At 46.2% G+C, this 27852-nt stretch overlaps 1 protein-coding gene, 2 long non-coding RNA genes and 1 pseudogene across 4 annotated transcripts; 2 read left to right on the forward strand and 2 right to left on the reverse strand.

The window, feature by feature from the left end:
* Positions 1–9147, forward strand: LOC118691034 (fatty acyl-CoA hydrolase precursor, medium chain-like). Its single transcript, XM_036390058.1, has 13 exons — positions 1–76; positions 1181–1373; positions 2039–2183; positions 2626–2759; positions 3095–3248; positions 4116–4217; positions 5059–5163; positions 5817–5957; positions 6042–6128; positions 7112–7259; positions 7445–7576; positions 7907–7979; positions 8404–9147. The coding sequence occupies exons 1-13, from the start codon at positions 1–3 to the stop codon at positions 8576–8578; spliced, it is 1665 nt and encodes a 554-aa protein (XP_036245951.1). The 3' UTR covers positions 8579–9147.
* LOC118691038 (uncharacterized) lies at positions 7557–19667 on the reverse strand. 2 transcript variants are annotated; one of them, XR_008508579.1, is made up of 3 exons: positions 19554–19667; positions 8313–8446; positions 7557–7809 (listed from the first exon to the last, which is right to left on the reverse strand). It is a non-coding gene; the product is annotated as an uncharacterized LOC118691038 (long non-coding RNA). The 2 variants fall into 2 exon arrangements; XR_004980948.1 differs by lacking the exon at positions 19554–19667 and adding an exon at positions 10301–10424.
* LOC118691032 (fatty acyl-CoA hydrolase precursor, medium chain-like) lies at positions 16604–26108 on the forward strand (annotated as a pseudogene).
* On the reverse strand, positions 21307–27548 carry LOC118691036 (uncharacterized). Its single transcript, XR_004980946.2, has 4 exons — positions 27260–27548; positions 25274–25407; positions 24662–24765; positions 21307–22413 (listed from the first exon to the last, which is right to left on the reverse strand). It is a non-coding gene; the product is annotated as an uncharacterized LOC118691036 (long non-coding RNA).
* Between the last annotated feature and the right edge of the window lie 304 nt (positions 27549–27852).

Raw genomic sequence — 27852 nt, forward strand, 5'->3', positions numbered from 1 at the left:
ATGGCAGCTGCGAGGGACACGGCGCTGCTGGCCTGGATCCTCTGCCTCGGCGGCACGGCGCTGCTGGTAAACACAGGTAAACACCGGGGATACTGCCCAGGGCAGCTGCAGGAGACACGGCACCTGCAGCTGCTTCCCGGGGCCAGCCGAGAGCAGGGCACAAACCCTGGGCAGGGATGGGCTCAAACCCTGGGCAGGGATGGGCAAAAACCCTGGGCAGGGATGGGCTCAAACCCAGGGCTGGGATGGGCAAAAACCCTGGGCTGAGCTGAGCACAAACCCAGGGCTGGGATGGGCACAAACCCTGGGCAGGGATGGGCAAAAACCCTGGGCAGGGATGGGCAAAAACCCTGGGCTGGGAGCAGGGCAGAAACCCTGGCCAGGGATGGGCAAAAACCCTGGGCTGAGCTGGAGAACACCTGGGCTGAGCTGGACACAAACCCTGGACAGGGATGGGCAAAAACCCTGGGCAGGGATGGGCTCAAACCCTGAGCAGGGATGGGCAAAAACCCTGGGCTTATCTGGACACAAACTGAGCTGCAGTAGCAAAAAGTTCATTTCTATTTTTAATCTGCTTTCAATCATTTGTTTTACTTGCCTCCTTTGCAATAAGCAAAGTCAAATCCCTGTCCCAAAATCTTGCCTGCTGAGGCTGAGCAGCCACAGTACCACATCTGTATTTGATGTTAGAACTTTCACACAGATCTTAAAATGGGTTTTTATCTAACCACCCAGGGCTGAAAAAAAAATATTAAGATCTCTATGCAACCACCAATGCGTATGTGGTAAGACAATACAAATTATATACCTGAAGGGGATGGACATACAGGCCAATCAAAATGAAGGCGGTAATAATGGCAGCTCTACTGATTTAATTAGGGTATAATGAAAGTACATCAGAATAAATTAAAATTAAACTAAAAAAAATTAAAGATTAAAACTTAAATTCAATTAAACTAAAATTTACATGCGTAAACTCTAGTAATCAAATTAGTAAAATAAAAGAGTAAAATAATATAGCATATTAAGATAGTATAGTGTTAAAGCTGATGAGAGTTTGTTGAAGCTTTATGTATAAAAACTACTTCTTTAAGTGCACAAATGGGGTATATTTAAGCAGCAAATCTAGTAATTCCTTACAAACAGACCAGTGATGTGGTTCTGTGCTGCTGTCCCACAGAACAACCAGAAGCAGAGACCAAATACGGGAGAGTCCGAGGGTACCAATTCCAAGTGGACACAGCTGACAGGACTGTAAATGTCTTTTTGGGACTTCCTTTTGCTAAGCCTCCACTTGGATCACTGAGGTTTTCTGAACCCCAGCCACCTGAGCCATGGGAAGGTGTCAGAGATGCCACTTCCTACCCACCAATGTAAGGCAATGACCAAACCACTGAATCTTTCATGATGTTAAACTCTGGGCACTTCCATGACACTGATGTGCTCACAGGGCCATCCATGAAGGCAAATTCCTTGGTGCCCCCTCGTTGCACCTGCAGCTGTCCCAGTGGATGCATTTCTAAAGACACTCTGGGAGCTGCTCTCTGTACCAGCAGCTGCTGTTTGACAGGCATCACAGATGAGCTGAGATGGAGCAGCACCTACAGACAATGCTCTGCCTCAGGAGCACTTGGCCATCCCTTACCAAGCACTGGAAACCTTGGCAGCATGGACAGAAAGGAGCTGAGGAAATGCTGGAACACAACCTTAGGGGGAAACTGCCGAGTCAAGTGCTTAAAAGGGCACATAGGAAATGCACAGCAATTCCAATCTACCTTGTAAATGTCTCACTCACTCCTGTTGTCCTACTGGCCTTGTTTAGTGTCTCAAGGCTAATATCTGCCATTGCAATGCAAAAAGCTATTGGGGACTTCAAATAATTCATTTATATTTTCATATGTATTTCACATACCAATCTAAAAGTTTGCTGCAGATCAATTTCTGCTTGGCACTTTGTTGTGGAAGTACAAAAAAGCTTCTCTTCACTGCTTTCAGGATTTAGTGAATTCTCTTGCCTGTTACTTTTGTATTTATTCAGGTGTCTTCAGGACCAAGTACATGGACAGGATTTTTCAGACATGGTTACCAACAGAAAAGAGAAAGTTGCTCTGCAAGTGTCTGAGGATTGCTTGTACCTAAATGTCTACACACCTGTTTCTACAGGAGAAAACGAGAAGCTGCCTGTAAGCAAAACCCTTAAAACATTTTGAGCAAAATTATCTGACAGGAAAGTTCAACCTCTCCCATGAGCAGACATGCAGGGGCACTTTTGTAGCGGTGAACAACTTACATGCTTTGTCCCAGCCAATATTAGCTGGAATTAAAGAGACACAACACCCTATTTTACAAGTAAAATTGTATTGCCATTTGGCTAAGCAGTGCTTGATTTAATCCAAAGGATCTGTCCAAAGTCACAGGGCACTGACACAGTGTAAGCATTTAACAAAAGCAGTGCCATTTTGTAGCCCTGCAGACCTTAGATTTGAATGATTTCTACAATTTGTGAAATGTATTCTGAAAGAATCAGGAGAGAAATAGCACCAAATGTTGTTTCTTGGGCTATATTTAGTTTTTCTCACTGCGGGCTCTTACCTTGCTGGGTTGATCCTGTGTTTCTTGTTCCAGGTCCTAGTGTGGATCCATGGAGGTGCATTAGTTTTTGGAGCAGCTTCATCATATGATGGCTCAGTACTTGCGGCATTTGACAATGTGGTGGTTGTAGCAATTCAGTACAGATTAGGTATTGCTGGATATTTTAGGTAAGTTGGTTGCTCTCAGTTTTTCCTAAGTGTTTTCTAAAAGGATGTGTGCAAAGCCCTTGTAAAGAGAAGTGCAGAAGACTTGCTTATGCAAAGAAACATTTCTGAACTGCACCTGCAGCACTGGGGACAATTTCCAGTCCCTAGGCAGCTTCCAGGTCTGTTCTTGTGGGGCTGCTGCTCCAATCTCAGGGATGCCCGAGCCATCCATTTGTCAGTCGTGGAGGCAAGTTCTGTGCAGAGAATGGCAGATGATTTCTCACACCACAGATTGTACTTTCCTCTGCCTCCTGGCTTGCATTGAGCACTTGAACAAATCTGTTCTCTCCCGGCAGCACTGGTGATGAGCATGCCCGAGGTAACTGGGGATATTTAGACCAAGTGGCGGCTCTTCGGTGGATTCAGGAAAATATCATGCATTTTGGAGGAGATCCAAGATCTGTCACTATCTTTGGAGAATCTGCAGGAGGAATCAGTGTTTCTGCTCTTGTAAGTTCACAGTAATATTGAATTGTAATTACTTAGGGGAAAAACCCCCTCCTTCCATTTTCAGTATCCGCATGGGAAGTCAGCGAGAGAAAAGGGCGGGGTTACAGTGACACATCACCTGGGTCTTTGATAACACAACAAGGCAAAACAACACAGACTTTGAATGACAAAAATGTGTCATTTTCATGCTCAAATGTTGTGGTTAAGGAAGAGAATGTTATTACTCATCTGTTGAATTAAATTTTGGTCGATTTGGGTTTTTTTCCCCAATGTAAAAAACCCTCAAGGTCTAATCTCATGAGAAAAGTCCTTTAGGAGGAGTTGTGGACTCTTGCCCAATTCTGTTTGCTTTGACAGCGCAAAGTGATTGAGGTGAATAGTTCTGGTAGCTGGTGCAGCCCTGCAGTTTGTGATGCTGAGATTGTGTAAAATCTTTACTCCAACACGGAGCACATTGGCTGTGACTCTCTCCTTCTCCAGGAGGCCGCTTTGGTACAGCTCACACAGCCCAGCCAGGCTTCCTTGTACCTGGCATACACATCCCTGCTTCCTCGGGCCAGAAGCTCTTTCCTGCCCTTCTGCAGCAGAGCCAGCCTGCCTTGGGCACATCCCATCTGTACCTGCCCTGCAGGGCGGTGCTGGGAGGCCCTGGGAGCAAAGGGCAGGGGGAGGGAAAGGCCCTGAACTCCTCATCCCTGCCAGGGCTGCCAAAGCACTTTGCACAGCTGGGCTATGGCCAGAGGCTACACAGGGACACTCTTAGCACATGGCCTTTCCAAATGCTCCCAATGGCCACTGCTGATACTGAAACCCAAAATCCCAGGGGAGAACACAGTGCTTGTCATGCTTGTCCTTGCTTTCTCACAGGTCTTATCTCCCCTGGCCAAGGGCTTGTTCCACAAGGCCATTTCAGAGAGTGGCACTGCAGCCCTGGGCTTGTTCACTGACCAGCCTAAGGAGGATGCACAGGTGGGTACTTGTGGGAATTTTAATTCCTTTTTCCAGATAGTTCTGCATATATTACACTGTCCAGTCCAAAATATTGAATCATGTGAATTCACATTTCTTGTGGATCAAAGCAGTCATTAAAGACAGTATTTCTGTGTGCAAATAGTACATGTTTAATGATGTGTTGCTTTTCAAACACCCAAATATCCCCAATGAGAGAAGAATGAAAAGTCCAGGAATATTGTAACATGTATCTTCAAAAAAACTGAACTTATACTGTTCAGTTTTATACTGTCTGATACTGAAACCAGTATCAGACTCTGAATACTCTTCTCTTCCCCTCCTGTTTGATGCCTGTAGTGTGCAAATAAACAAGACTTTATTCAGTTGTTTTTTTTACTTTGAGAACTACAGGCTTCCAGCCCTTTCTTTTCTCTTCAACTGCAAGGAACAATTTCCAGAACCTGGAAGCTGGGACATAAGAGAGACAGCTGTCTCTAATGACAGCTCTTGCTCCAGCCAAAAAGACATCACCAAGAGTGGTAGAATGTGCTCCCTGGTGCAGATGGTTTATTCTCTAACTCCTTTATGTCACCCAGCCTTCTCAGCCCAGCCTGTTATTCACCAGCATTGTCTCAGAATATTTCTGTATCAAAAAAACCTGCAGTCAGAGGTTTTCCCCTTCTTCCCAGCCCATGGTGTGAAGGATTGTGAGGGCTTCCAGTGCCCTCTCTCAGGAGCTGGGACAGCCAGGCTCCAGCACCCTTTGTGCAGGAGCTTTGGCTGCTCCTGCTGCACTCGGTGTCTCACAGAGCCAGACAGAGGAAATGTGTCCAAGACTGTTTGTTCTCACTGCTTGCAGAAAATTGCTGCTGTCTCTGGCTGTGAAAAATCCAGTTCAGCTGCAATGGTTGAATGCTTGAGAGGAAAAACAGAAGAAGAACTACTACAGATAACACAAAAAATGGTAGGTGAAATGATTCTTCTTGCATTTAAATGACATCTCAGATCTTTTCATCCCAGAGAATACTCTTTGTGGGCTGTAATATTAGCAGAACCTGAAGTGGTTGTAAAATCTGACGTTCTTGACTTTTTCAGGACATGACAGCACTGCAGATCTGCAGTGAATTCTTGCCTGAAAAGTGCAAACAGGTTCCTGCCCTTCATTCTGCATGCACTTGGAGCTGCCTGTGGTTTGCTGTCATGCTCTACCAGGGCAAGGAAAAGAAAATGGCACAGATGATTCTGGAGAACCTGAAAATCAAACCATATATTATGTCCAACTTAAAACTTCTTATCACATTACTTATGTGCCTTTGAAACTTCAATATAGGAGTGGTTTTCCCCCACTGTTCCACACATCTATGGCCATATTGTACTAAGAAAAGATATAATTCAACATAAAGACTTCTGCTTCACAAATACTAGAAATACAATGTAATCTTCACAGTCTTTGGCTGAATGCAAAAAATCAGTCGGAAAAAATGTTAAGATGGCATGGATACCATTAATTTTTGAATTTTATTTTAGCTTCAGTTTGGAACTGCGGTTAAAATCTGAACTTTTTAGGAAGCAAAATGAATGCGCTAATGAAACTTTCTTTGTTCCCTTTTTGTTCAGGATGTCTTTTTCAGCAGTGGATGTGTAGATGGTGTATTTTTTCCAAAGAGTCCCAGGGAACTACTCTCAGAAAAATCAATCAATGCTGTCCCATACATCATAGGAATAAATAACTGTGAATTTGGATGGGTAATGCCTATGGTAAGACACTAAACATATTGATATTTAAACATCATTTTGTGAATTGAAGATTTTTAATTAAGTATGATTCTGTGTATCACGCAGGGATTGAAATATCCTCCTTTTGTAGATGGTCTGGATAAAGATGTTGCACGTCAAACTTTACAGAGCAACTTAGCAGTATTCATTAAGGTAAGAGAGCAGTTTAGCAGTTTCAGAATAACTCAGTGCTGCTGCTTGGCTGGTCAGGCTGGTTTCACCCCTGGAGGGACACATTTCACAGGGAAATGCCATTGTGCTGGACAGCTCCCTGAACTGGGGCAGAAACAGGCACCCATGTGCTGCATTCCTGTTACCTCCAGTGACTGCAAATACCCTCTCCATTTCCAGCCTAAATGTCCATCTTCCTCAAAAGGAGTTCTGTGGGAATCCAGGAGTGATGCAGGTACATAAACAAGGTCTCTTGGATATTGTAGATCCTCCCAGTTATGCAAGACGTGCAGAGTAGCAGCAGGTCTGGCAGGACACCTATGGGACACAACCTCCTAAAGCAGTAGCTGGGCACTGGAAAGGAAAGCCTGAGAGGTTTGGGGTGCTCTGACACCTTCCTTCAGGTTTCTCGAGGTTTTGCTTCCCTGTAATTTACAAATCTCTTGGCTTTGTGGTGCCTTTGTGCTCTCCTGAAGCTAATCCATAGAAAAGTACAGATTATGAGGTAAGAATTAAGGACTCTAGAAGCAGGGCCAGTACTTGCAAGGATCTTTCAATGACACAAACATCCACCATGAACTTGGAAATGCAGAGCCCAAGCTTGTACTGAACGGGAAAAATTATGGTTATCTACCACAATCAATGGATTTTATGAAATCCAGCAGGATCTCTGTGCTGTTGTGAAGGTGTTTCCACAGAAGAGAGAAGAGTCAGCATCACTGACTGCTGCTTATCTAAAGGTGCTTGATCCTTTGATCTTGCATCCCTCTTTTCCCCAAGATCACCTGTATCCACAGCTGTGGAACTTCACTCTGAGCTCTGAGCCACACTCTGACACAGCTGGGGATTTTCTCTGAAAGCTGTTGTTGAGGATTAGCCAGGGATGTGCAGAGGCCACACTCACCCACTGCTGTTGCTCCTTGTAACATTCATCATCATTATAATACTTTTCATTGCTGTTTCAGGGCCTTACATCTGAAGTTGTTGACAGAGTGTACAAGGAGTACATGGGGGATGCAGAAAGCCCTGCTCAGGTCCGAGATGGCCTCCTGGATGCAATGGGAGATGTCTACTTTGTCATCTCATCTGTGGAAGTGGCCAGATACCACAGAGGTACCCAGCAGCTTCAGAACAGCTGTACAATTCTGTCGGGGGCTGGTGTGGACAGTGTGCAGCACTTTTCACCATCCAGAGCACTGACAGTGCTTTTATTTAACCAAAACAGTCTTTCATGAAAGTTTATCATCTCTGGAGCAGTATTTTCAGCTCTCAAACCAGCACTTTTCTGTATCCTCTAGATGCTGGCAACCCAGTCTACTTTTATGAATTCCAACATCGGCCGAGTTCCGCGGAAGGTTTGGTACCAGAGTTTGTAAAAGCAGATCATGGAGCTGAGATTGCCTTTGTCTTTGGAAAGCCATTCTTAGCTGGTAATGTACCCATATGCACTCCATCTTCCTTTTAGACCCTCATTATTTCTCATTTCAATTACTGCAGGGCTTTAGAATAGAATTTCTCTCTTATAAGCATTATAAACATTATACTTATTATAAGCATACCTTATATATCATAAGCATCATTATGAGCATAAGCACCTTCTGTCTTCAGGAGCAGATACTTTTCATTATATCATTCATCTGCAGGTCTCTCCTACAAAAACCTCCTAGAAAAACAGGGCAACCAGGAGAAGTGTTGCAATTGATACAGCTGATACTCATTAGTTACTTTCTAATGTGGCCCTTCCCTCTCTCCCTTTGCAGGAGGGGCTACAGAAGAAGAAAATGAACTTAGCAGAACTGTTATGAGATACTGGACCAACTTTGCTAAAAATGGGTGAGAATCACAGTGCTAATTACAGCTCAAGTTCAGTCTGTGCTGCCCAGAAGGTACTTACCTGCCTGAAGCAGTACTTACATGCTGCTTCCTAGAAATTTGACAGAATTTAAGAGAAATATTGAAGCAATATCTCTTCTTAATGGTCTCTTAAAATAAAAAAAACAGCGGAAATGAGGAAGAAAAAAATCTAAGAGCAGTTACTCCACCTGCAATGGAGTTTTAGATCTAAAATGAATGGCAACTTTTACACTTTTGCTGTTCCACTGATGAGCATTTTCATAAAATACTGTCCATTTATTCAGGTACCAGAATCACATCAGCTGGGCTCACCTGTTGGTTTTCTGAACTGCTCTGAACCTGAGCAGTCAGACAGCAATGGATTGGCAAATGGAGAGCTAACTTGTCCTTCTGTTGTTTCCAGAAATCCCAACGGAGAGGGCTTGGTCCATTGGCCACAGTATGACCTGGAGGAAAAATACCTGGAAATAGACCTGGAGCAAAAGGCAGCAGAGAAACTGAAAGAACACAGAGTGCAGTTTTGGGCACAGCTCATGAAACAAAGTCAGACTGGAAGGAGAAAACACACAGATTTATAAGAACTGTGGAGGGCACAGTTTGCTTTTAAAGCCCAAAGGAAAGTCAAACAAAATGAGTTTGTCAGCATACAGAGTAATAATCACCTCCTAACTCACTGTTGTGTAATCTGCTATCCTAATCACAGTGAAGGGAGAGAAACAAGGGGCATTCAGAATGTTTGTCAGACTGAAAATCACTATTTAATGAAGCAAGCAGAAAAACAAAACCCCAATCTGTCCAGGTCCAGACAGACCATGGTACCTACTCAGGGCAAATCAAAACTGAATACTGAGGTGGGAATGGGCAAATGAACTGAAATCTGTAAGAAGTTATAGATATAGACTATACCATAAGTGTCAGAATATTTTATATGCTTATTCCCTTCTTCTTGCAGAAAGGCATGGCCAGTTGTCCTTCCTAGGGACTCTTTCTGCTTTCTTTAACTGGAAATAGCTTGTAGGCAGCAGAGCATCCATCAAACTACGCCTGGGAGGTGGGCTTGACATCTCACAAAAGAGGACAGAAAATCTCTACCTGTTTTATTGCTTTGTGAATTGTTCTAAATAAATGCTGCTTTGATTTTTTGGAACTTCCTTTTCTTTCACTTAACTGATGGAGGCTCATTCCGAGAGGTCGAGGCACACGCGAGGAGCCAGAAACCTGCCCAGGTTCTTTCTTCCACACAAATGGTTTCAGGTATGAATCTTTTCAGGTGTCTGTGCAGGACCTGAGGCTTAAGGCTCTTCCACAGACTCTTCTGGGGTGTGACTGTGTGTCCTTCATTCCTTCCTGGCAATTGCCCAGTCCAGGGGCTGCAGGAGGACGCACTGCTGGCAGGACAGACGCCCACAGAGGCAGGGGGGGATCAAAGGCTGCTGGTGCTCCCTGCGCTTTGCTGGCTCAGCAGCACCAGAGAGAAGATCTGCTGACGCGCAGAGTGTGCACCCCCAGCCTCCCCCAGCTGGGGAAGGGCTCAGGGCACACCGGGAGGCAAGTGGCTTTTTGCCAAGTTACATGGCAAGCAGGATACAGAGGAACAATGTGGGAATCCAGGAAGCCAGGAGAGCTCTCCTCATGGCCATTAACAAACAAACAGCCCTACTCCAACTACCCCTTGCACTGCTGCCCAGCTCCCACATCCCACAGCACCCAGGGGGCTCTCACAGGGACAGCCCAAGCTCCTGCTGCAGGTATTGACCCTTGTAGGTGTCCTCTTCTTCCTGCTCACCCCTGGGTTCACTTGCTTTTGCACACCTGTGGATCTCAAGCAGTGCCATCTGCACTATCTGGCCACCCCCTTTTCTGCATTTTCCATAACTTGTGAAAAACTCCAGCTGTGGCAATTAGGAACAGCTAATTGCAGCAACCATGCTGCCACTTCTGTCACACATTTCTTACCCCTTCCCTTGTTCTGCTCTGACACAGCCTTTATGTCCATTAGTGGTGTGTTTGTTGAATCAATGTGTCAGTCCCTGTACATTCACAAAAATCATTATCCTGACAAGACAGAAGGAATCCTGTGTCTTTGGGAATGCAGAACCATCAGTATAACTCCTGGGTAGAAAGGAGGCACACATTGGGCACACATGAGAACAAAGTCGTTTCTGACTGTGTGAGAGGAAGGGTTCTGTCCATCTGTGGATTTTAAAGCCCAAATATAAAGACTGGTACACACTTTTAAAGAGAAAGGAATGACACCACGGCCACAGTGAATAGGCCACATTTAAACAGCAGATCCTTACCTTACGTCCCAAACCTCATTTTATTTCATAGCTTCAGTATTCATGGTCACTTGGTTCAGATTCCCAGCTGCAGCTATCGTTGAAGAAATTCTCAGCAGTATATTTACTGATACTATTCAGCAAGAACTGCTGCTGTTCTGTTTTTCACATTCTGTCAATAAAAGCCTTCATCTTTCTTTTGAAGTTTATTAATTATCCATAATTACTATAATTGCCTTTCCAAGGTGGTCAGTATGTTTGTTCTGTGCCAGTCCCTCTTCTCAGATCATCTTGTTGCTAAGTGTGAAATATGCAACTTTTTATTAAGATATGATGTTGTTTTCAGCTTGATAACTTGTAACTTGCAAACCTGATCAACAAGGAGGGAGATTTAATCTGTGAAACAGAGCAGCCAACAAGCTCTAAGTGATGTGCAGCTGTTAGAAACACAAATTCCTGGTCAGCAGCATTGCCTTGTTAAGGTTTGGGGCTGGACATGTTCCGATGATCTCAGCCCCGTGGGAAGTTAACAGAGCTGCTTGTGCCTCCCTTGAGCTGCTTGGGATAAAGGAAGCTGTGAGCAGGTGGAGTGTGCTCCCAGCTCCAGCAGCTCTGTGGCATTCGAGTCCCTGGGTTTAGAGACCGGCACCTTCACTTCTCACCTTCCATCTTGGGCTGCAGGCACCTCACTGCTCAGGAGCTGGGCTGTGTGAGACTCAGACCCGTGAGCTGTCTCGACCCGGGAGTTTGGAACTCCCTGTATAAGAAGGCTCCAAACAATAAAGCACAGAGTTTGTCACATGGAGCTTTGGGGGTGTGTCATCCCTGTCTCACCACCGACCCCACGGCACACGTGGATTCCAAGGTAATTGTGGTGTCCCCGACGTGATACGACTCAGCCAGCTCCTGTGGCTACAAGGGGAGCAGGCAGGCCAATGTGCAGGCAGAGCCACCAGACAGACCAGCGGGGAAGATGAAGAAATAATCAAAAGGTGCATGCAGAGGGTGGCCAGGCCAGCAAATAACAAGATATAAATAGGGGCGAGCGTGAAGATCCACCCAGTTTATACAGTGGGCAGGTCTATTTTGTGGCAAAAAGCTTCTAAAAATCTGGATTTCTTTTTTATATACCCCTTCTAAATAGAAGAAGACTCCACCAGAGAACATGGGAGGATCCGACTCCATGGAAGAACATCCAGCAATGCAGGTATGGACCCATTTTCTAAAGAAATGCCTTTGAAAAAGAGAATTTATTAGATTTGATAATATGAACTGAAAATCGGGGATTGGAACCTACCAAAGAGAATGCATAAAATATTCATACAAGGACACAAACTGGTGAATATATAATGGATGCAGCTTACAAAAGCAACAGAAATGCAATTAAAATCCTAAGGCCTTGGAAACTGATACTGAATTTAATAAGATGGATAAAAACCAAGATGTGTGGTGAGAACTGAGTGCTGCGAAAAGCAGCCACGCTGCACCGTGAGGCGCTGAACGGGCACCACAGGGATGATTGCAAACATCCCAGAGGGTTGGCAAGGGTGGAGGGACAGCTGAATCCCGGTGGGCGGTGAGAGCCCGCGCGGAGCCGCTACCTCGGCGTGCACAGGCAGTGCCCCGGCCGGTGGCGCGGCCCTGGCGGGGTCCAGGTCCAGCAGACGGGGAACCCCACACGCTGCCCGCGCCGCTGCGGCAGACGGTGCCTGGCCAGGTGGCACGCTGGATTGTGCAATGCAGCCTGGAGCGGAGGCAAGCACAGCCGCAGTGCCCACTCAGGACTGCTGTGCCCAGCTGAGTCGCTCTCCGGCCGCCCAGGGCTGCATCGCCGGTCTAGGCAATAGCACGCCGAGCATGCCGCCCTCTTTGTGGGGCCAGACCACGCAGCAGCCGCTCCGGCACTGCCCCACACTGCCATGTTAGCACCCCCTGTGACCCCACGCACACCAGGACCGCCTCCTCTTGAGGCCAGGTGGCCTGGCCCCAAAGATAATTCCCAGCTCCATGGAGCACGGCCGTGCCTCCGTTGGGGAAATGTACCTACAGCCCCAATCCAGCCTACATCGGGGGGCAGGGCCTGTCCCCAAGCCAGCATCACTCCTGGCGTGGCCTTGCCCCTGGCCCTGCCTCCATGGGCAGATGTGGCAATTACATCACCAGGAGCTCCTGCAGTTGCCGTACCAAGAAGTGGGGCCACTCTTCCCTCAGAACCACCCCTGCCAGAGTTAAAGCCTTCCAGAGACACAAGGGATCATCGTCTCCCTGCAGAACACCATGAGAGCACTGCTGTTGTGTTGTGTTATTTTGTTTATTCCTGATTTTTCCCGTTTGTGGTTTCACACTAAGATACCTTCCTTTCCCCAATGTCAATCCTATCCCCGCTCTGCCCATTTCACTGGAGACTTCCTTGTCAGTCCTCAAATCCCCTCCCCAGTGCCTCGTCTGTCACTTGGTTCTCTGCCCTCATCTCTAGAAACTTCCATGAAGAGTGTTGGATGATTGGTCAAGGTTCAGGGATCCCTCCCACTAAGTTTCCTGAAAGGTTGTTCTAGTTGTCAATTGTCTCCCAGTTCAGTCCCCCTTGATCCCCTATTGATGGGTAGTTAAACCCCCTCCTTTGGTACCACCACTGAATAAAAGATAACTGCTCTGATTGTCTCAGGGCTTTTCAGAGTGGTAAGCCCTGAGGCTGGGAGCTCTTCATGGCTCCTAATAAAGCTTTGGACTAATTACCCTCCGAATTCCTACTCCCTTCCTTCACCTGTGCTCTCCCAAGGAAAGGGCCGCACCCTTAGCTGCCCCTGTGCATCCCGAGCACGGAGGAGTGTCCCGTCCCCTGCAGTCTGCAGCGTGGCAGCAGGCAGGGCAGCACTGCATGGCTGCTTGGTACACACTGTGACACACCACAGATGCTTTGCTGCCAACAGCCCTCCCCGATCCTGCCACTGCCACAGCCTCTCTGAGCCTTTCTACATTTCCAAACACCAATTGTAAGTTTCCAGAGCGTGGGAAGAGCCCTTGCAGGGGTTCCCACCAAACAAAGGGTGGAGGGAAAATCATGCAGGAGTGTTATACCGTGGGGACTGTAGCAAACAAACCTGCCTTTGCCAAAAAAATGGTGCTGACCACATGGCACCCCATCAGTCAGTGGCTAAGAGCAGGACACCCTCTCACCAAGCCCAGCGGGAAACCAGCAGCTCCTGAGCGTGGGCACTGAAGAGGCAAACTAAAAAATTTACCAGCACCAGCCGAAGCAACACCAACATACCAGCTACCCCACATAGCTCAGCAGAGCCCCAGAGCCACCCTGCCTTCCCCTGCTTCAACTCTACCAAGGTTCTCACACTCTACAGGACACACATCCTGCAGCCAGTGAGGACATGCTGATGGCAATGGCTGGTTCAGCTCCTGTGTTCCAGCCCTTCTACATTAATGTTGTGGAGGAGGAAGATTACATGGGTTTCCTTGATACGGATCATGCAGATAAGCTACTGAAGGAGTATCAGCAGAGAGAGTGTCTTGATTTGGAACAGATGATGTCAGAAAGGTGAGAACAGGTCTGCAGGTCATGGTGAAACTGAAGGAATTGTGTGCTTTGCTGTACGCTGGCTGAGAATCTCAATGGCACTCTCACTAAACCTGAATGGTGACAATTGTCTGGAAGCTCCTTTAGGAACCATTGGGGCGCTGTGCAGTGCACCCAGTGCTGCCAAAGCTGGAGTTACTCCAAGGTGCTTTTAGCTCAGCTGTTTCTGAGTGACTGAGCCGTGTTCATGGGCTCCAGGAGGTGCAGTGGATGGTTAATCTCTGATGCAAGATCTGTGCCAAATGGCAGGACTTTAGATCATGACATTCCACACTTTCCCCTTTACAGGCCTAAAGCTTTTCTTGCATTTCAGTGGCATTTTTAGGAGTTTAATTTTTGTAGGGATTTTGGCTAGAGAGCTGGCTGATGGAAAGATACCTGAAGGTTTAGTAAAGGTTGCCTGAAAAACAGTTGTTGAGCGTGGTTACTGAAAATATCTCTTAGTGAAATATTTAACTAAGGGGTTACAGTGAGGACTTCTGGCCTCTTGTGCCTGGATTGGGGACAGCATTGGATTTGTTTGTAGCTAAAGCCGCTGTCAACTGCAGAATCTGCATAGAAGACTTTTCAGCAGTGGGGGTCCTGTTGATTTTTTTTGACATTTATAAAATTGTGGAATTTTAATTATGCTGGATTCAAAATTGAAAATAATACCATCACATTTAAGAACCACAAAAATGTTTGAGAAATTATTAGAGGAAGGGGGTTTTGTTGAATACAGCAGATATCTGGTGGATTTGATTCCCATGTGATAGTTGAAAACACTGTTAGTAAATTGTAGGTCATCAGAAACCAAAGAACTAGAAGCAAAATATTCACTTGCAACCTCTAACAGGAATTTTCTCTGAACAGGTATATCTTTTTCAGTGTATTTAGGATAATTTACCGTGAGTTTACAGTCCTCATTGTTTTCTCAGCAGCTGACACTCACAGCATTGCCCATCTGGCAGTGCACAGTGAGCACTGGCCGTGCCCTCAGCCTCAGGAGCTGCACCCAGCACAGCCTGGCAGGGCAGGCAGGGCACTGGGGCAGAGCTCAGGAGCCACCACAAACCCAGCACAGGCTGCAGACACAGCCAGCACTGCTTGGGGTCACCTGCAGTGCCTGCCACCAGTTTGCCCTGGGAGCAGCCAGGTTAAAGCTGGCTGGGGTTTATCTCCAGGCACTGTAAATCACACCTGTGCAAATACACAGGGGAAGATTTGGAGTAAAGTGCACAAGGAGCATTTGGAGTAAAGTGCACAAGCACAGCCACAGCACTCAGCACTAACAGGAGCAAAAGAGATGTGCTAAACTAATTTGAAGACTGTGGCTCTTGTAAGCCACTGAGCTGTAAAAAGAGGTGTGAGCAGGACTGGATCTGGAGAAATGGAGCCCCTCTCCTGTGGAGACAGGCTGAGAGAGCTGGGATGTTCAGCCTGGACAGGAGAAGGCTCTGGGCACACCTCAGAGCCCCTTGCAGGAGCCCCAGGCAGCCTCCAAGGAAAATGGAGAGGGGCATTTGCCAAGGGCATGCAGCAACAGGACAAGGGGGATGGCTTCAAACCAACTAAGGTAGGTTTAAATCAGATGCACAGAAGAAATTCCCCCCTCTGAGGGTGCTGAGGCTCTGGCACCCAGAGCCGCCCAGAGCAGCTCTGGCTGCCCCACCCCCAGCAGTGCCCAAGGCCAGCTTGGACAGGAAGGTGTCCCTGCCCATGGCACAGGTGGCATGAGTACAGCTTGGAGGTTTCTTCCAACCCAAACCATTCTGTCATCAGATCAGCTTTTGAAACGCATTAGATTCTTTGAAATGCTCGTTCTGACAACTGAGAATTCACATGATCGGAAATTGCAAAACTGCAAAACTTTCTGGGGCAAGAGCTACTGAGTCAGAAAAAAAAGAAGAAAAAGGCAGAGCCTAATACCTGCATAAAACCAACACAACCTCTTAGTTAATGTGAGCAGAAAATCTCTACTCAGCTATTCTGTTCTCCCCTTTTCATATCATCCTTCAATTATGGGTGTGCAATGTATTGAAATAAATCCTCTGGATTTTCCAGAGGCATTAGATATAGAGTTACCACCCAAATACCACCCTTTAATATTGCTCCCACTTGACAAAAGCTAATCATTCATCTCTTTCTGGTTGTTACTGTGTTGCAACACTATTCCAAACATCCCTGAACACACAGAACTCACAGCTGCCTCCTGCAAGCTGCAGGAAAAGCTGGGGGTTTTCTAGTATTGGTGTTTTTGTTCAGAAAAATGCTTTTCTGAGAATAAAAATGACTCCACTTTTACTTCAGTAAAAGTACACCTGCAGGGCTATAGGTTTGGTCTTGGCTAGACTGTTTCCCCCACGGAGATCTCAGCACCCAAAGGCAGTGAATGCGAGCGAGCAGAGCCGAGGTGCCCTGCAGGTGTGTGCGGGGCAGGCTGAGCAAAGCCTCCCCCGGAGCCGCAGCCGGAGGTGCCGCAGCAGCAGGACAGCGCTCCCGGCAATGCCGGGCCGTTTCCAAAGCACTTGGAGCCCGCGGGGCCCGGGATTCTGGCAATGCCATGGCCAAGGAGCGCTGGGGAGGCAGCAGGAGCGCCGTGGGCAGGAGGGCTCCCGGCTCCCGGGCCCAGCCCGGCAGTGCCGGCCTGGCTCGCAGCCCGAGCGCTCCCTCGCCTCAGCCGGGTTTGCCTTGCGTAAGGCGGCCCAGGCCGAGCCTATAAAGGCCCGGCCCGCGGGCTCGGTGCCAGTGGCACCATGGCAGCTGCGAGGGACACGGCGCTGCTGGCCTGGATCCTCTGCCTCGGCGGCACGGCGCTGCTGGTAAACACAGGTAAACACCGGGGATACTGCCCAGGGCAGCTGCAGGAGACACGGCACCTGCAGCTGCTTCCCGGGGCCAGCCGAGAGCAGGGCACAAACCCTGGCCAGGGATGGGCAAAAACCCTGGGCAGGGATGGGCACAAACCCTGGGCAGGGAGGGGCAAAAACCCTGGGCTGAGCTGAGCACAAACCCAGGGCTGGGATGGGCAAAAACCCTGGGCAGGAATGGGCTCAAACCCTGGGCAGGGATGGGCTCAAACCCTGGGCTGAGCTGAGCACAAACCCTGGGCAGGGATGGGCTCAAACCCTGGGCAGGGATGGGCAAAAACCCTGGGCAGGGATGGGCAAAAACCCTGGGCTGAGCTGAGCACAAACCCTGGGCAGGGATGGGCTCAAACCCTGGGCAGGGATGGGCAAAAACCCTGGGCAGGGATGGGCTCAAACCCAGGGCTGGGATGGGCAAAAACCCTGGGCAGGGATGGGCTCAAACCCTGGGCAGGGATGGGCACAAACCCAGGGCTGGGATGGGCAAAAACCCTGGGCTGAGCTGGACAACACCTGGGCTGAGCTGGACACAAACCCTGGGCAGGGATGTGCACAAAACTGGGGCTCAGCTGGGCACAAACCCTGTCTGGAGCCAGGCAAAAACCTTGAGCAGGGATGGGCACAAACCCTGGGCAGGGATGGGCACAAACCCTGGGCAGGGATGGGCACAAACCCAGGGCTGGGATGGGCACAAACCCTGGGCTGAACTGAGCACAAACCCTGGACAGGGATGGGCAAAAACCCTGGGCTGAGCTGGACACAAACTGAGCTGCAGTAGCAAAACGTTCATTTCTGTTTTTAATCTGCTTTCAGTCATTTGTATTTCTTCCCTTCTTTGCAAATAGCAAAGTCAAATCCCTGTCGCAAAATCTTGCCTGCTGAGGCTGAGCAGCCACAGTACCACATCTGTATTTGATGTTAGAACTTTCACACAGATCTTAAAATGGGTTTTTATCTAACCACCCAGGGCTGAAAAAAAAAATTAAGATCTCTATGCAACCACCAATGTGTGTGTGGTAAGACAATACAAATTATATACCTGAAGGAGATGGACATACAGGCCAATCAAAATGAAGGCTGTAATAATGGCAGCTCTACTGATTTAATTAGGGTATAATGAAAGTACATCAGAATAAATTAAAATTAAACTAAAAAAAATTAAAGATTAGAACTTAAATTCAATTAAACTAAAATTTAATTGAGTAAACACCAGTAATCAAATTAGTAAAATAAAAGAGTAAAATAATATAGCATATTAAGATAGTATAGTGTTAAAGCTGAGAGTTTGTTGAAGCTTTATGTATAAAAACTACTTGTTTAAGTGCACAAAAGGTGTATATTTAAGTAGCAAATCTAGTAATTCCTTACAAACAGACCAGTGATGTGATTCTGTGCTGCTGTCCCACAGAACAACCAGAAGCAGAGACCAAATACGGGAGAGTCCGAGGGTACCAATTCCAAGTGGACACAGCTGACAGGACTGTAAATGTCTTTTTGGGACTTCCTTTTGCTAAGCCTCCACTTGGATCACTGAGGTTTTCTGAACCCCAGCCACCTGAGCCATGGGAAGGTGTCAGAGATGCCACTTCCTACCCACCAATGTAAGGCAATGACCAAACCACTGAACCTTTCATGATGTTAAACTCTGGGCACTTCCATGACACTGATGTGCTCACAGGGCCATCCATGAAGGCAAATTCCTTGGTGCCCCCTCGTTGCACCTGCAGCTGTCCCAGTGGATGCATTTCTAAAGACACTCTGGGAGCTGCTCTCTGTACCAGCAGCTGCTGTTTGACAGGCATCACAGATGAGCTGAGATGGAGCAGCACCTACAGACAATGCTCTGCCTCAGGAGCACTTGGCCATCCCTTACCAAGCACTGGAAACCTTGGCAGCATGGACAGAAAGGAGCTGAGGAAATGCTGGAACACAGCCTTAGGGGGAAACTGCCGAGTCAAGTGCTTAAAAGGGCACATAGGAAATGCACAGCAATTCCAATCTACCTTGTAAATGTCTCACTCACTCCTGTTGTCCTACTGGCCTTGTTTAGTGTCTCAAGGCTAATATCTGCCATTGCAATGCAAAAAGCTATTGGGGACTTCAAATAATTCATTTATATTTTCATATGTATTTCACATACCAATCTAAAAGTTTGCTGCAGATCAATTTCTGCTTGGCACTTTGTTGTGGAAGTACAAAAAAGCTTCTCTTCACTGCTTTCAGGTTTTTAGTTAGTTTCAGCTTGCCTATTACTTTTGTATTTATTTATTCACCTGTTTCTTCAGGTGTCTACAGGACCAAGTACAAGGACAGGATTTTTCAGACTTGATTACCAACAGAAAAGAGAAAGTTGCTCTGCAAGTGTCTGAGGATTGCTTGTACCTAAATGTCTACACACCTGTTTCTACAGGAGAAAACGAGAAGCTGCCTGTAAGCAAAATCCTAAAAACCTTTTGAGCAAAATTATCTGACAAGAAACTTCAACCTCTGCCATGAGCAGACATGCAGGGGCACTTTTGTAGCGATGAACAACTTACATGCTTTATCCCAGCCAATATTAGCTGGAATTAAAGAGACACAACACCCTATTTTACAAGTAAAATTGTATTGCCATTTAGCTAAGCAGTGCTTGATTTAATCCAAAGGATCTGTCCAAAGTCACAGGGCACTGACACAGTGTAAGCATTTAACAAAAGCAGTGCCATTTTGTAGCCCTGCAGACCTTAGATTTGAATGATTTCTACAATTTGTGAAATGTATTCTGAAAGAATCAGGAGAGAAATAGCACCAAATGTTGTTTCTTGGGCTATATTTAGTTTTTCTCACTGCGGGCTCTTACCTGTGCTGGGTTGATCCTGTGTTTCTTGTTCCAGGTCCTAGTGTGGATCCATGGAGGTGGATTAGTTTTTGGAGCAGCTTCATCATATGATGGCTCAGTACTTGCAGCATTTGACAATGTGGTGGTTGTAGCAATTCAGTACAGATTAGGTATTGCTGGATATTTTAGGTAAGTTGGTTGCTCTCAGTTTTTCCTAAGTGTTTTCTAAAAGGATGTGTGCAAAGCCCTTGTAAAGAGAAGTGCAGAAGACTTGCTTATGCAAAGAAACATTTCTGAACTGCACCTGCAGCACTGGGGACAATTTCCAGTCCCTAGGCAGCTTCCAGGTCTGTTCTTGTGGGGCTGCTGCTCCAATCTCAGGGATGCCCGAGCCATCCATTTGTCAGTCGTGGAGGCAAGTTCTGTGCAGAGAATGGCAGATGATTTCTCACACCACAGATTGTACTTTCCTCTGCCTCCTGGCTTGCATTGAGCACTTGAACAAATCTGTTCTCTCCCGGCAGCACTGGTGATGAGCATGCCCGAGGTAACTGGGGATATTTAGACCAAGTGGCGGCTCTTCGGTGGATTCAGGAAAATATCATGCATTTTGGAGGAGATCCAGGATCTGTCACTATCTTTGGAGAATCTGCAGGAGGAATCAGTGTTTCTGCTCTTGTAAGTTCACAGTAATATTGAATTGTAATTACTTAGGGGAAAAACCCCCTCCTTCTATTTTCAGTATCCGCATGGGAAGTCAGCGAGAGAAAAGGGCGGGGTTACAGTGACACATCACCTGGGTCTTTGATAACACAACAAGGCAAAACACCACAGACTTTGAATGACAAAAATGTGTCATTTTCATGCTCAAATGTTGTGGTTAAGGAAGAGAATGTTATTACTCATCTGTTGAATTAAATTTTGGTCGATTTGGGTTTTTTTCCCCAATGTAAAAAACCCTCAAGGTCTAATCTCATGAGAAAAGTCCTTTAGGAGGAGTTGTGGACTCTTGCCCAATTCTGTTTGCTTTGACAGCACAAAGTGATTGAGGTGAATAGTTCTGGTAGCTGGTGCAGCCCTGCAGTTTGTGACGCTGAGATTGTGTAAAATCTTTACTCCAACACGGAGCACATTGGCTGTGACTCTCTCCTTCTCCAGGTGGCTGCTTTGGTACAGCTCACACAGCCCAGCCAGGCTTCCTTGTACCTGGCATACACATCCCTGCTTCCTCGGGCCAGAAGCTCTTTCCTGCCCTTCTGCAGCAGAGCCAGCCTGCCTTGGGCACATCCCATCTGTACCTGCCCTGCAGGGCGATGCTGGGAGGCCCTGGGAGCAAAGGGCAGGGGGAGGGAAAGGCCCTGAACTCCCCATCCCTGCCAGGGCTGCCAAAGCACTTTGCACAGCTGGGCTATGGCCAGAGGCTGCACAGGGACACTCTTAGCACATGGCCTTTCCAAATGCTCCCAATGGCCACTGCTGATACTGAAACCCAAAATCCCAGGGAGAACACAGTGCTTGTCATGCTTGTCCTTGCTTTCTCACAGGTCTTATCTCCCCTGGCCAAGGGCTTGTTCCACAAGGCCATTTCAGAGAGTGGCACTGCAGCCCTGGGCTTGTTCACTGACCAGCCTAAGGAGGATGCACAGGTGGGTACTTGTGGGAATTTTAATTCCTTTTTCCAGATAGTTCTGCATATATTACACTGTTCAGTCCAAAATATTGAATCATGTGAATTCACATTTCTTGTGGATCAAAGCAGTCATTAAAGACAGTATTTCTGTGTGCAAATAGTACATGTTTAATGATGTGTTGCTTTTCAAACACCCAAATATCCCCAATGAGAGAAGAATGAAAAGTCCAGGAATATTGTAACATGTAGTATCATCAAAAAACTGAACTTATACTGTTCAGTTTTATACTGTCTGATACTGAAACCAGTATCAGACTCTGAATACTCTTCTCTTCCCCTCCTGTTTGATGCCTGTAGTGTGCAAATAAACAAGACTTTATTCAGTTGTTTTTTTTACTTTGAGAACTACAGGCTTCCAGCCCTTTCTTTTCTCTTCAACTGCAAGGAACAATTTCCAGAACCTGGAAGCTGGGACATAAGAGAGACTGCTGTCTCTAATGACAGCTCTTGCTCCAGCCAAAAAGACATCACCAAGAGTGGTAGAATGTGCTCCCTGTTGCAGATGGTTTATTCTCTAACTCCTTTATGTCACCCAGCCTTCTCAGCCCAGCCTGTTATTCACCAGCATTGTCTCAGAATATTTCTGTATCAAAAAAACCTGCAGTCAGAGGTTTTCCCCTTCTTCCCAGCCCATGGTGTGAAGGATTGTGAGGGCTTCCAGTGCCCTCCCTCAGGAGCTGGGACAGCCAGGCTCCAGCACCCTTTGTGCAGGAGCTTTGGCTGCTCCTGCTGCACTCGGTGTCTCACAGAGCCAGACAGAGGAAATGTGTCCAAGACTGTTTGTTCTCACTGCTTGCAGAAAATTGCTGCTGTCTCTGGCTGTGAAAAATCCAGTTCAGCTGCAATGGTTGAATGCTTGAGAGGAAAAACAGAAGAAGAACTACTACAGATAACACAAAAAATGGTAGGTGAAATGATTCTTCTTGCATTTAAATGACATCTCAGATCTTTTCATCCCAGAGAATACTCTTTGTGGGCTGTAATATTAGAAGAACCTGAAGTGGTTGTAAAATCTGACGTTCTTGACTTTTTCAGGACATGACAACACTGCAGATCTGCAATGACACCTCGCCTGAAAAGTGCAAACAGGTTCCTGCCCTTCATTCTGCATGCACTTGGAGCTGCCTGTGGTTTGCTGTCGTGCTCTACCAGGGCAAGGAACAGAAAATGGCACAGATGATTCTGGAGAACCTGAAAATCAAACCATATATTATGTCCAACTTAAAAGTTCTTATCACATTGCTTATGTGCCTTTGAAACTTCAATACAGAGTGGTTTTTCCCCACTGTTCCACAAATCCATGGCCATAATTAAAAAAGGAAAGATGTAAATTGAACATAATGACTTCTGCTTCACAAATACTAGAAATATAATGTTAATCTTCACAGAACCTCCTTCCTAGAGCAGTAGAACAGTCTGAGAAAATGTTAAGATGGCATGGATATAATTACTTTTTGTATTTTCATTTGGCTTCAGCTTGGAACTGCAGTTTAAATCTGAACTACTTTAGGAAGCAAAAGGAATGCGCTAATGAAATTTTCTTCGTTCCGTTTTTGTTCAGGATTTCTTTTTCATCAGTGGATGTGTAGATGGTGTATTTTTTCCAAAGAGTCCCAGGGAACTACTCTCAGAAAAATCAATCAATGCTGTCCCATACATCATAGGAATAAATAACTGTGAATTTGGATATTTACTTCCTATGGTAAGAGAATTATAAAGTTGATATATAAATATCATTTTGTAAATAGAGGCTTCTTTAATAGTATGATTCTCTGTATCACACAGATGATGAAATATCCTCCTTTTGTGGATGGTCTGGATAAAGATGTTGCACGTCAAATTTACAGAGCAACTTAGCACTAATCTTTAAGGTAAGAGAGCAGTTTCAGAATAACTCAGTGCTGCTGCTTGGCTGGTCAGGCTGGTTTCACCCCTGGAGGGACACATTTCACAGGGAAATGCCATTGTGCTGGACAGCTCCCTGAACTGGGGCAGAAACAGGCACCCATGTGCTGCATTCCTGTTACCTCCAGTGACTGCAAATACCCTCTCCATTTCCAGCCTAAATGTCCATCTTCCTCAAAAGGAGTTCTGTGGGAATCCAGGAGTGATGCAGGTACATAAACAAGGTCTCTTGGATATTGTAGATCCTCCCAGTTATGCAAGACGTGCAGAGTAGCAGCAGGTCTGGCAGGACACCTATGGGACACAACCTCCTAAAGCAGTAGCTGGGCACTGGAAAGGAAAGCCTGAGAGGTTTGGGTGCTCTGACACCTTCCTTCAGGTTTCTCGAGGTTTTGCTTCCCTGTAATTTACAAATCTCTTGGCTTTGTGGTGCCTTTGTGCTCTCCTGAAGCTAATCCATAGAAAAGTACAGATTATGAGGTAAGAATTAAGGACTCTAGAAGCAGGGCCAGTACTTGCAAGGATCATTCAATGACACAAACATCCACCATGAACTTGGAAATGCAGAGCCCAAGCTTGTACTGAACGGGAAAAATTATGGTTATCTACCACAATCAATGGATTTTATGAAATCCAGCAGGATCTCTGTGCTGTTGTGAAGGTGTTTCCACAGAAGAGAGAAGAGTCAGCATCACTGACTGCTGCTTATCTAAAGGTGCTTGATCCTTTGATCTTGCATCCCTCTTTTCCCCAAGATCACCTGTATCCACAGCTGTGGAACTTCACTCTGAGCTCTGAGCCACACTCTGACACAGCTGGGGATTTTCTCTGAAAGCTGTTGTTGAGGATTAGCCAGGGATGTGCAGAGGCCACACTCACCCACTGCTGTTGCTCCTTGTAACATTCATCATCATTATAATACTTTTCATTGCTGTTTCAGGGCCTTACATCTGAAGTTGTTGACAGAGTGTACAAGGAGTACATGGGGGATGCAGAAAGCCCTGCTCAGGTCCGAGATGGCCTCCTGGATGCAATGGGAGATGTCTACTTTGTCATCTCATCTGTGGAAGTGGCCAGATACCACAGAGGTACCCAGCAGCTTCAGAACAGCTGTACAATTCTGTCGGGGGCTGGTGTGGACAGTGTGCAGCACTTTTCACCATCCAGAGCACTGACAGTGCTTTTATTTAACCAAAACAGTTTTTCATGAAAGTTTATCATCTCTGGAGCAGTATTTTCAGCTCTCAAACCAGCACTTTTCTGTATCCTCTAGATGCTGGCAACCCAGTCTACTTTTATGAATTCCAACATCGGCCGAGTTCCGCGGAAGGTTTGGTACCAGAGTTTGTAAAAGCAGATCATGGAGCTGAGATTGCCTTTGTCTTTGGAAAGCCATTCTTAGCTGGTAATGTACCCATATGCACTCCATCTTCCTTTTAGACCTTCATTATTTCTCATTTCAATTACTGCAGGGCTTTAGAATAGAATTTCTCTCTTATAAGCATTATAAACATTATACTTATTATAAGCATACCTTATATATCATAAGCATCATTATGAGCATAAGCATCTTCTGTCTTCAGGAGCAGATACTTTTCATTACATCATTCATCTGCAGGTCTCTCCTACAAAAACCTCCTAGAAAAACAGGGCAACCAGGAGAAGTGTTGCAATTGATACAGCTGATACTCATTAGTTACTTTCTAATGTGGCCCTTCCCTCTCTCCCTTTGCAGGAGGGGCTACAGAAGAAGAAAATGAACTTAGCAGAACTGTTATGAGATACTGGACCAACTTTGCTAAAAATGGGTGAGAATCACAGTGCTAATTACAGCTCAAGTTCAGTCTGTGCTGCCCAGAAGGTACTTACCTGCCTGAAGCAGTACTTACATGCTGCTTCCTAGAAATTTGACAGAATTTAAGAGAAATATTGAAGCAATATCTCTTCTTAATGGTCTCTTAAAATAAAAAAAAAAAACCAGCAGAAATGAGGAAGAAAAAAGTCTAAGAGCAGTTACTCCATCTGCAATGGAGTTTTAGATCTAAAATGAATGGCAACTTTTACACTTTTGCTGTTCCACTGATGAGCATTTTCATAAAATACTGTCCATTTATTCAGGTACCAGAATCACATCAGCTGGGCTCACCTGTTGGTTTTCTGAACTGCTCTGAACCTGAGCAGTCAGACAGCAATGGATTGGCAAATGGAGAGCTAACTTGTCCTTCTGTTGTTTCCAGAAATCCCAACGGAGAGGGCTTGGTCCATTGGCCACAGTATGACCTGGAGGAAAAATACCTGGAAATAGACCTGGAGCAAAAGGCAGCAGAGAAACTGAAAGAACACAGAGTGCAGTTTTGGGCACAGCTCATGAAACAAAGTCAGACTGGAAGGAGAAAACACACAGATTTATAAGAACTGTGGAGGGCACAGTTTGCTTTTAAAGCCCAAAGGAAAGTCAAACAAAATGAGTTTGTCAGCATACAGAGTAATAATCACCTCCTAACTCACTGTTGTGTAATCTGCTGTCCTAATCACAGTGAAGGGAGAGAAACAAGGGGCATTCAGAATGTTTGTCAGACTGAAAATCACTATTTAATGAAGCAAGCAGAAAAACAAAACCCCAATCTGTCCAGGTCCAGACAGACCATGGTACCTACTCAGGGCAAATCAAAACTGAATACTGAGGTGGGAATGGGCAAATGAACTGAAATCTGTAAGAAGTTATAGATATAGACTATACCATAAGTGTCAGAATATTTTATATGCTTATTCCCTTCTTCTTGCAGAAAGGCATGGCCAGTTGTCCTTCCTAGGGACTCTTTCTGCTTTCTTTAACTGGAAATAGCTTGTAGGCAGCAGAGCATCCATCAAACTACGCCTGGGAGGTGGGCTTGACATCTCACAAAAGAGGACAGAAAACCTCTACCTGTTTTATTGCTTTGTGAATTGTTCTAAATAAATGCTGCTTTGATTTTTTGGAACTTCCTTTTCTTTCACTTAACTGATGGAGGCTCATTCCGAGAGGTCGAGGCACACGCGAGGAGCCAGAAACCTGCCCAGGTTCTTTCTTCCACACAAATGGTTTCAGGTATGAATCTTTTCAGGTGTCTGTGCAGGACCTGAGGCTTAAGGCTCTTCCACAGACTCTTCTGGGGTGTGACTGTGTGTCCTTCATTCCTTCCTGGCAATTGCCCAGTCCAGGGGCTGCAGGAGGACGCACTGCTGGCAGGACAGACGCCCACAGAGGCGGGGGGGAGCAAAGGCTGTGGTGCTCCCTGCGCTTTGCTGGCTCAGCAGCACCAGAGAGAAGATCTGCTGACGCGCAGAGTGTGCACCCCCAGCCTCCCCCAGCTGGGGAAGGGCTCAGGGCACACCGGGAGGCAAGTGGCTTTTTGCCAAGTTACATGGCAAGCAGGATACAGAGGAACAATGTGGGAATCCAGGAAGCCAGGAGAGCTCTCCTCATGGCCATTAACAAACAAACAGCCCTACTCCAACTACCCCTTGCACTGCTGCCCAGCTCCCACATCCCACAGCACCCAGGGGGCTCTCACAGGGACAGCCCAAGCTCCTGCTGCAGGTATTGACCCTTGTAGGTGTCCTCTTCTTCCTGCTCACCCCTGGGTTCACTTGCTTTTGCACACCTGTGGATCTCAAGCAGTGCCATCTGCACTATCTGGCCACCCCCTTTTCTGCATTTTCCATAACTTGTGAAAAACTCCAGCTGTGGCAATTAGGAACAGCTAATTGCAGCAACCATGCTGCCACTTCTGTCACACATTTCTTACCCCTTCCCTTGTTCTGCTCTGACACAGCCTTTATGTCCATTAGTGGTGTGTTTGTTGAATCAATGTGCCAGTCCCTGTACATTCACAAAAATCATTATCCTGACAAGACAGAAGGAATCCTGTGTCTTTGGGAATGCAGAACCATCAGTATAACTCCTGGGTAGAAAGGAGGCACACATTGGGCACACATGAGAACAAAGTCGTTTCTGACTGTGTGAGAGGAAGTGTTCTGTCCATCTGTGGATTTTAAAGCCCAAATATAAAGACTGGTACACACTTTTAAAGAGAAAGGAATGACACCACGGCCACAGTGAATAGGCCACATTTAAACAGCAGATCCTTACCTTACGTCCCAAACCTCATTTTATTTCATAGCTTCAGTATTCATGGTCACTTGGTTCAGATTCCCAGCTGCAGCTATCGTTGAAGAAATTCTCAGCAGTATATTTACTGATACTATTCAGCAAGAACTGCTGCTGTTCTGTTTTTCACATTCTGTCAATAAAAGCCTTCATCTTTCTTTTGAAGTTTATTAATTATCTATAATTACTATAATTGCCTTTCCAAGGTGGTCAGTATGTTTGTTCTGTGCCAGTCCCTCTTCTCAGATCATCTTGTTGCTAAGTGTGAAATATGCAAATTTTTATTAAGATACGATGTTGTTTGCAGCTTGATAACTTGTAACTTGCAAACCTGATCAACAAGGAGGGAGATTTGATCCATGAAACAGAGCGGCCAACAAGCTCCAAGTGATGTGCAGCTGTTAGAAACACAAATTCCTGGTCAGCAGCATTGCCTTGTTAAGGTTTGGGGCTGGACATGTTCCGATGATCTCAGCCCCGTGGGAAGTTAACAGAGATCAGGAGACGGATTTCCACCGATACCCGAGAACACAGAATTCAGCAGCCACGAGGACAAGGAACAAACCAAGGCCGCT

Source organism: Molothrus ater, chromosome 12, assembly GCF_012460135.2.
Source record: "Molothrus ater isolate BHLD 08-10-18 breed brown headed cowbird chromosome 12, BPBGC_Mater_1.1, whole genome shotgun sequence".
NCBI classification, from domain to species: domain Eukaryota; kingdom Metazoa; phylum Chordata; class Aves; order Passeriformes; family Icteridae; genus Molothrus; species Molothrus ater.

Coding starts and splice junctions, on each gene's coding strand:
- LOC118691034 (XM_036390058.1), top strand. CDS start 1: ATGGCAGCTGCGAGGGACACGGCGCTGCTGGCCTGGATCCTCTGCCTC. Junction 1,374..2,038: donor GCCACTTCCTACCCACCAAT/GTAAGGCAATGA, acceptor GTATTTATTCAG/GTGTCTTCAGGACCAAGTAC. Junction 3,249..4,115: donor GAATCAGTGTTTCTGCTCTT/GTAAGTTCACAG, acceptor GCTTTCTCACAG/GTCTTATCTCCCCTGGCCAA.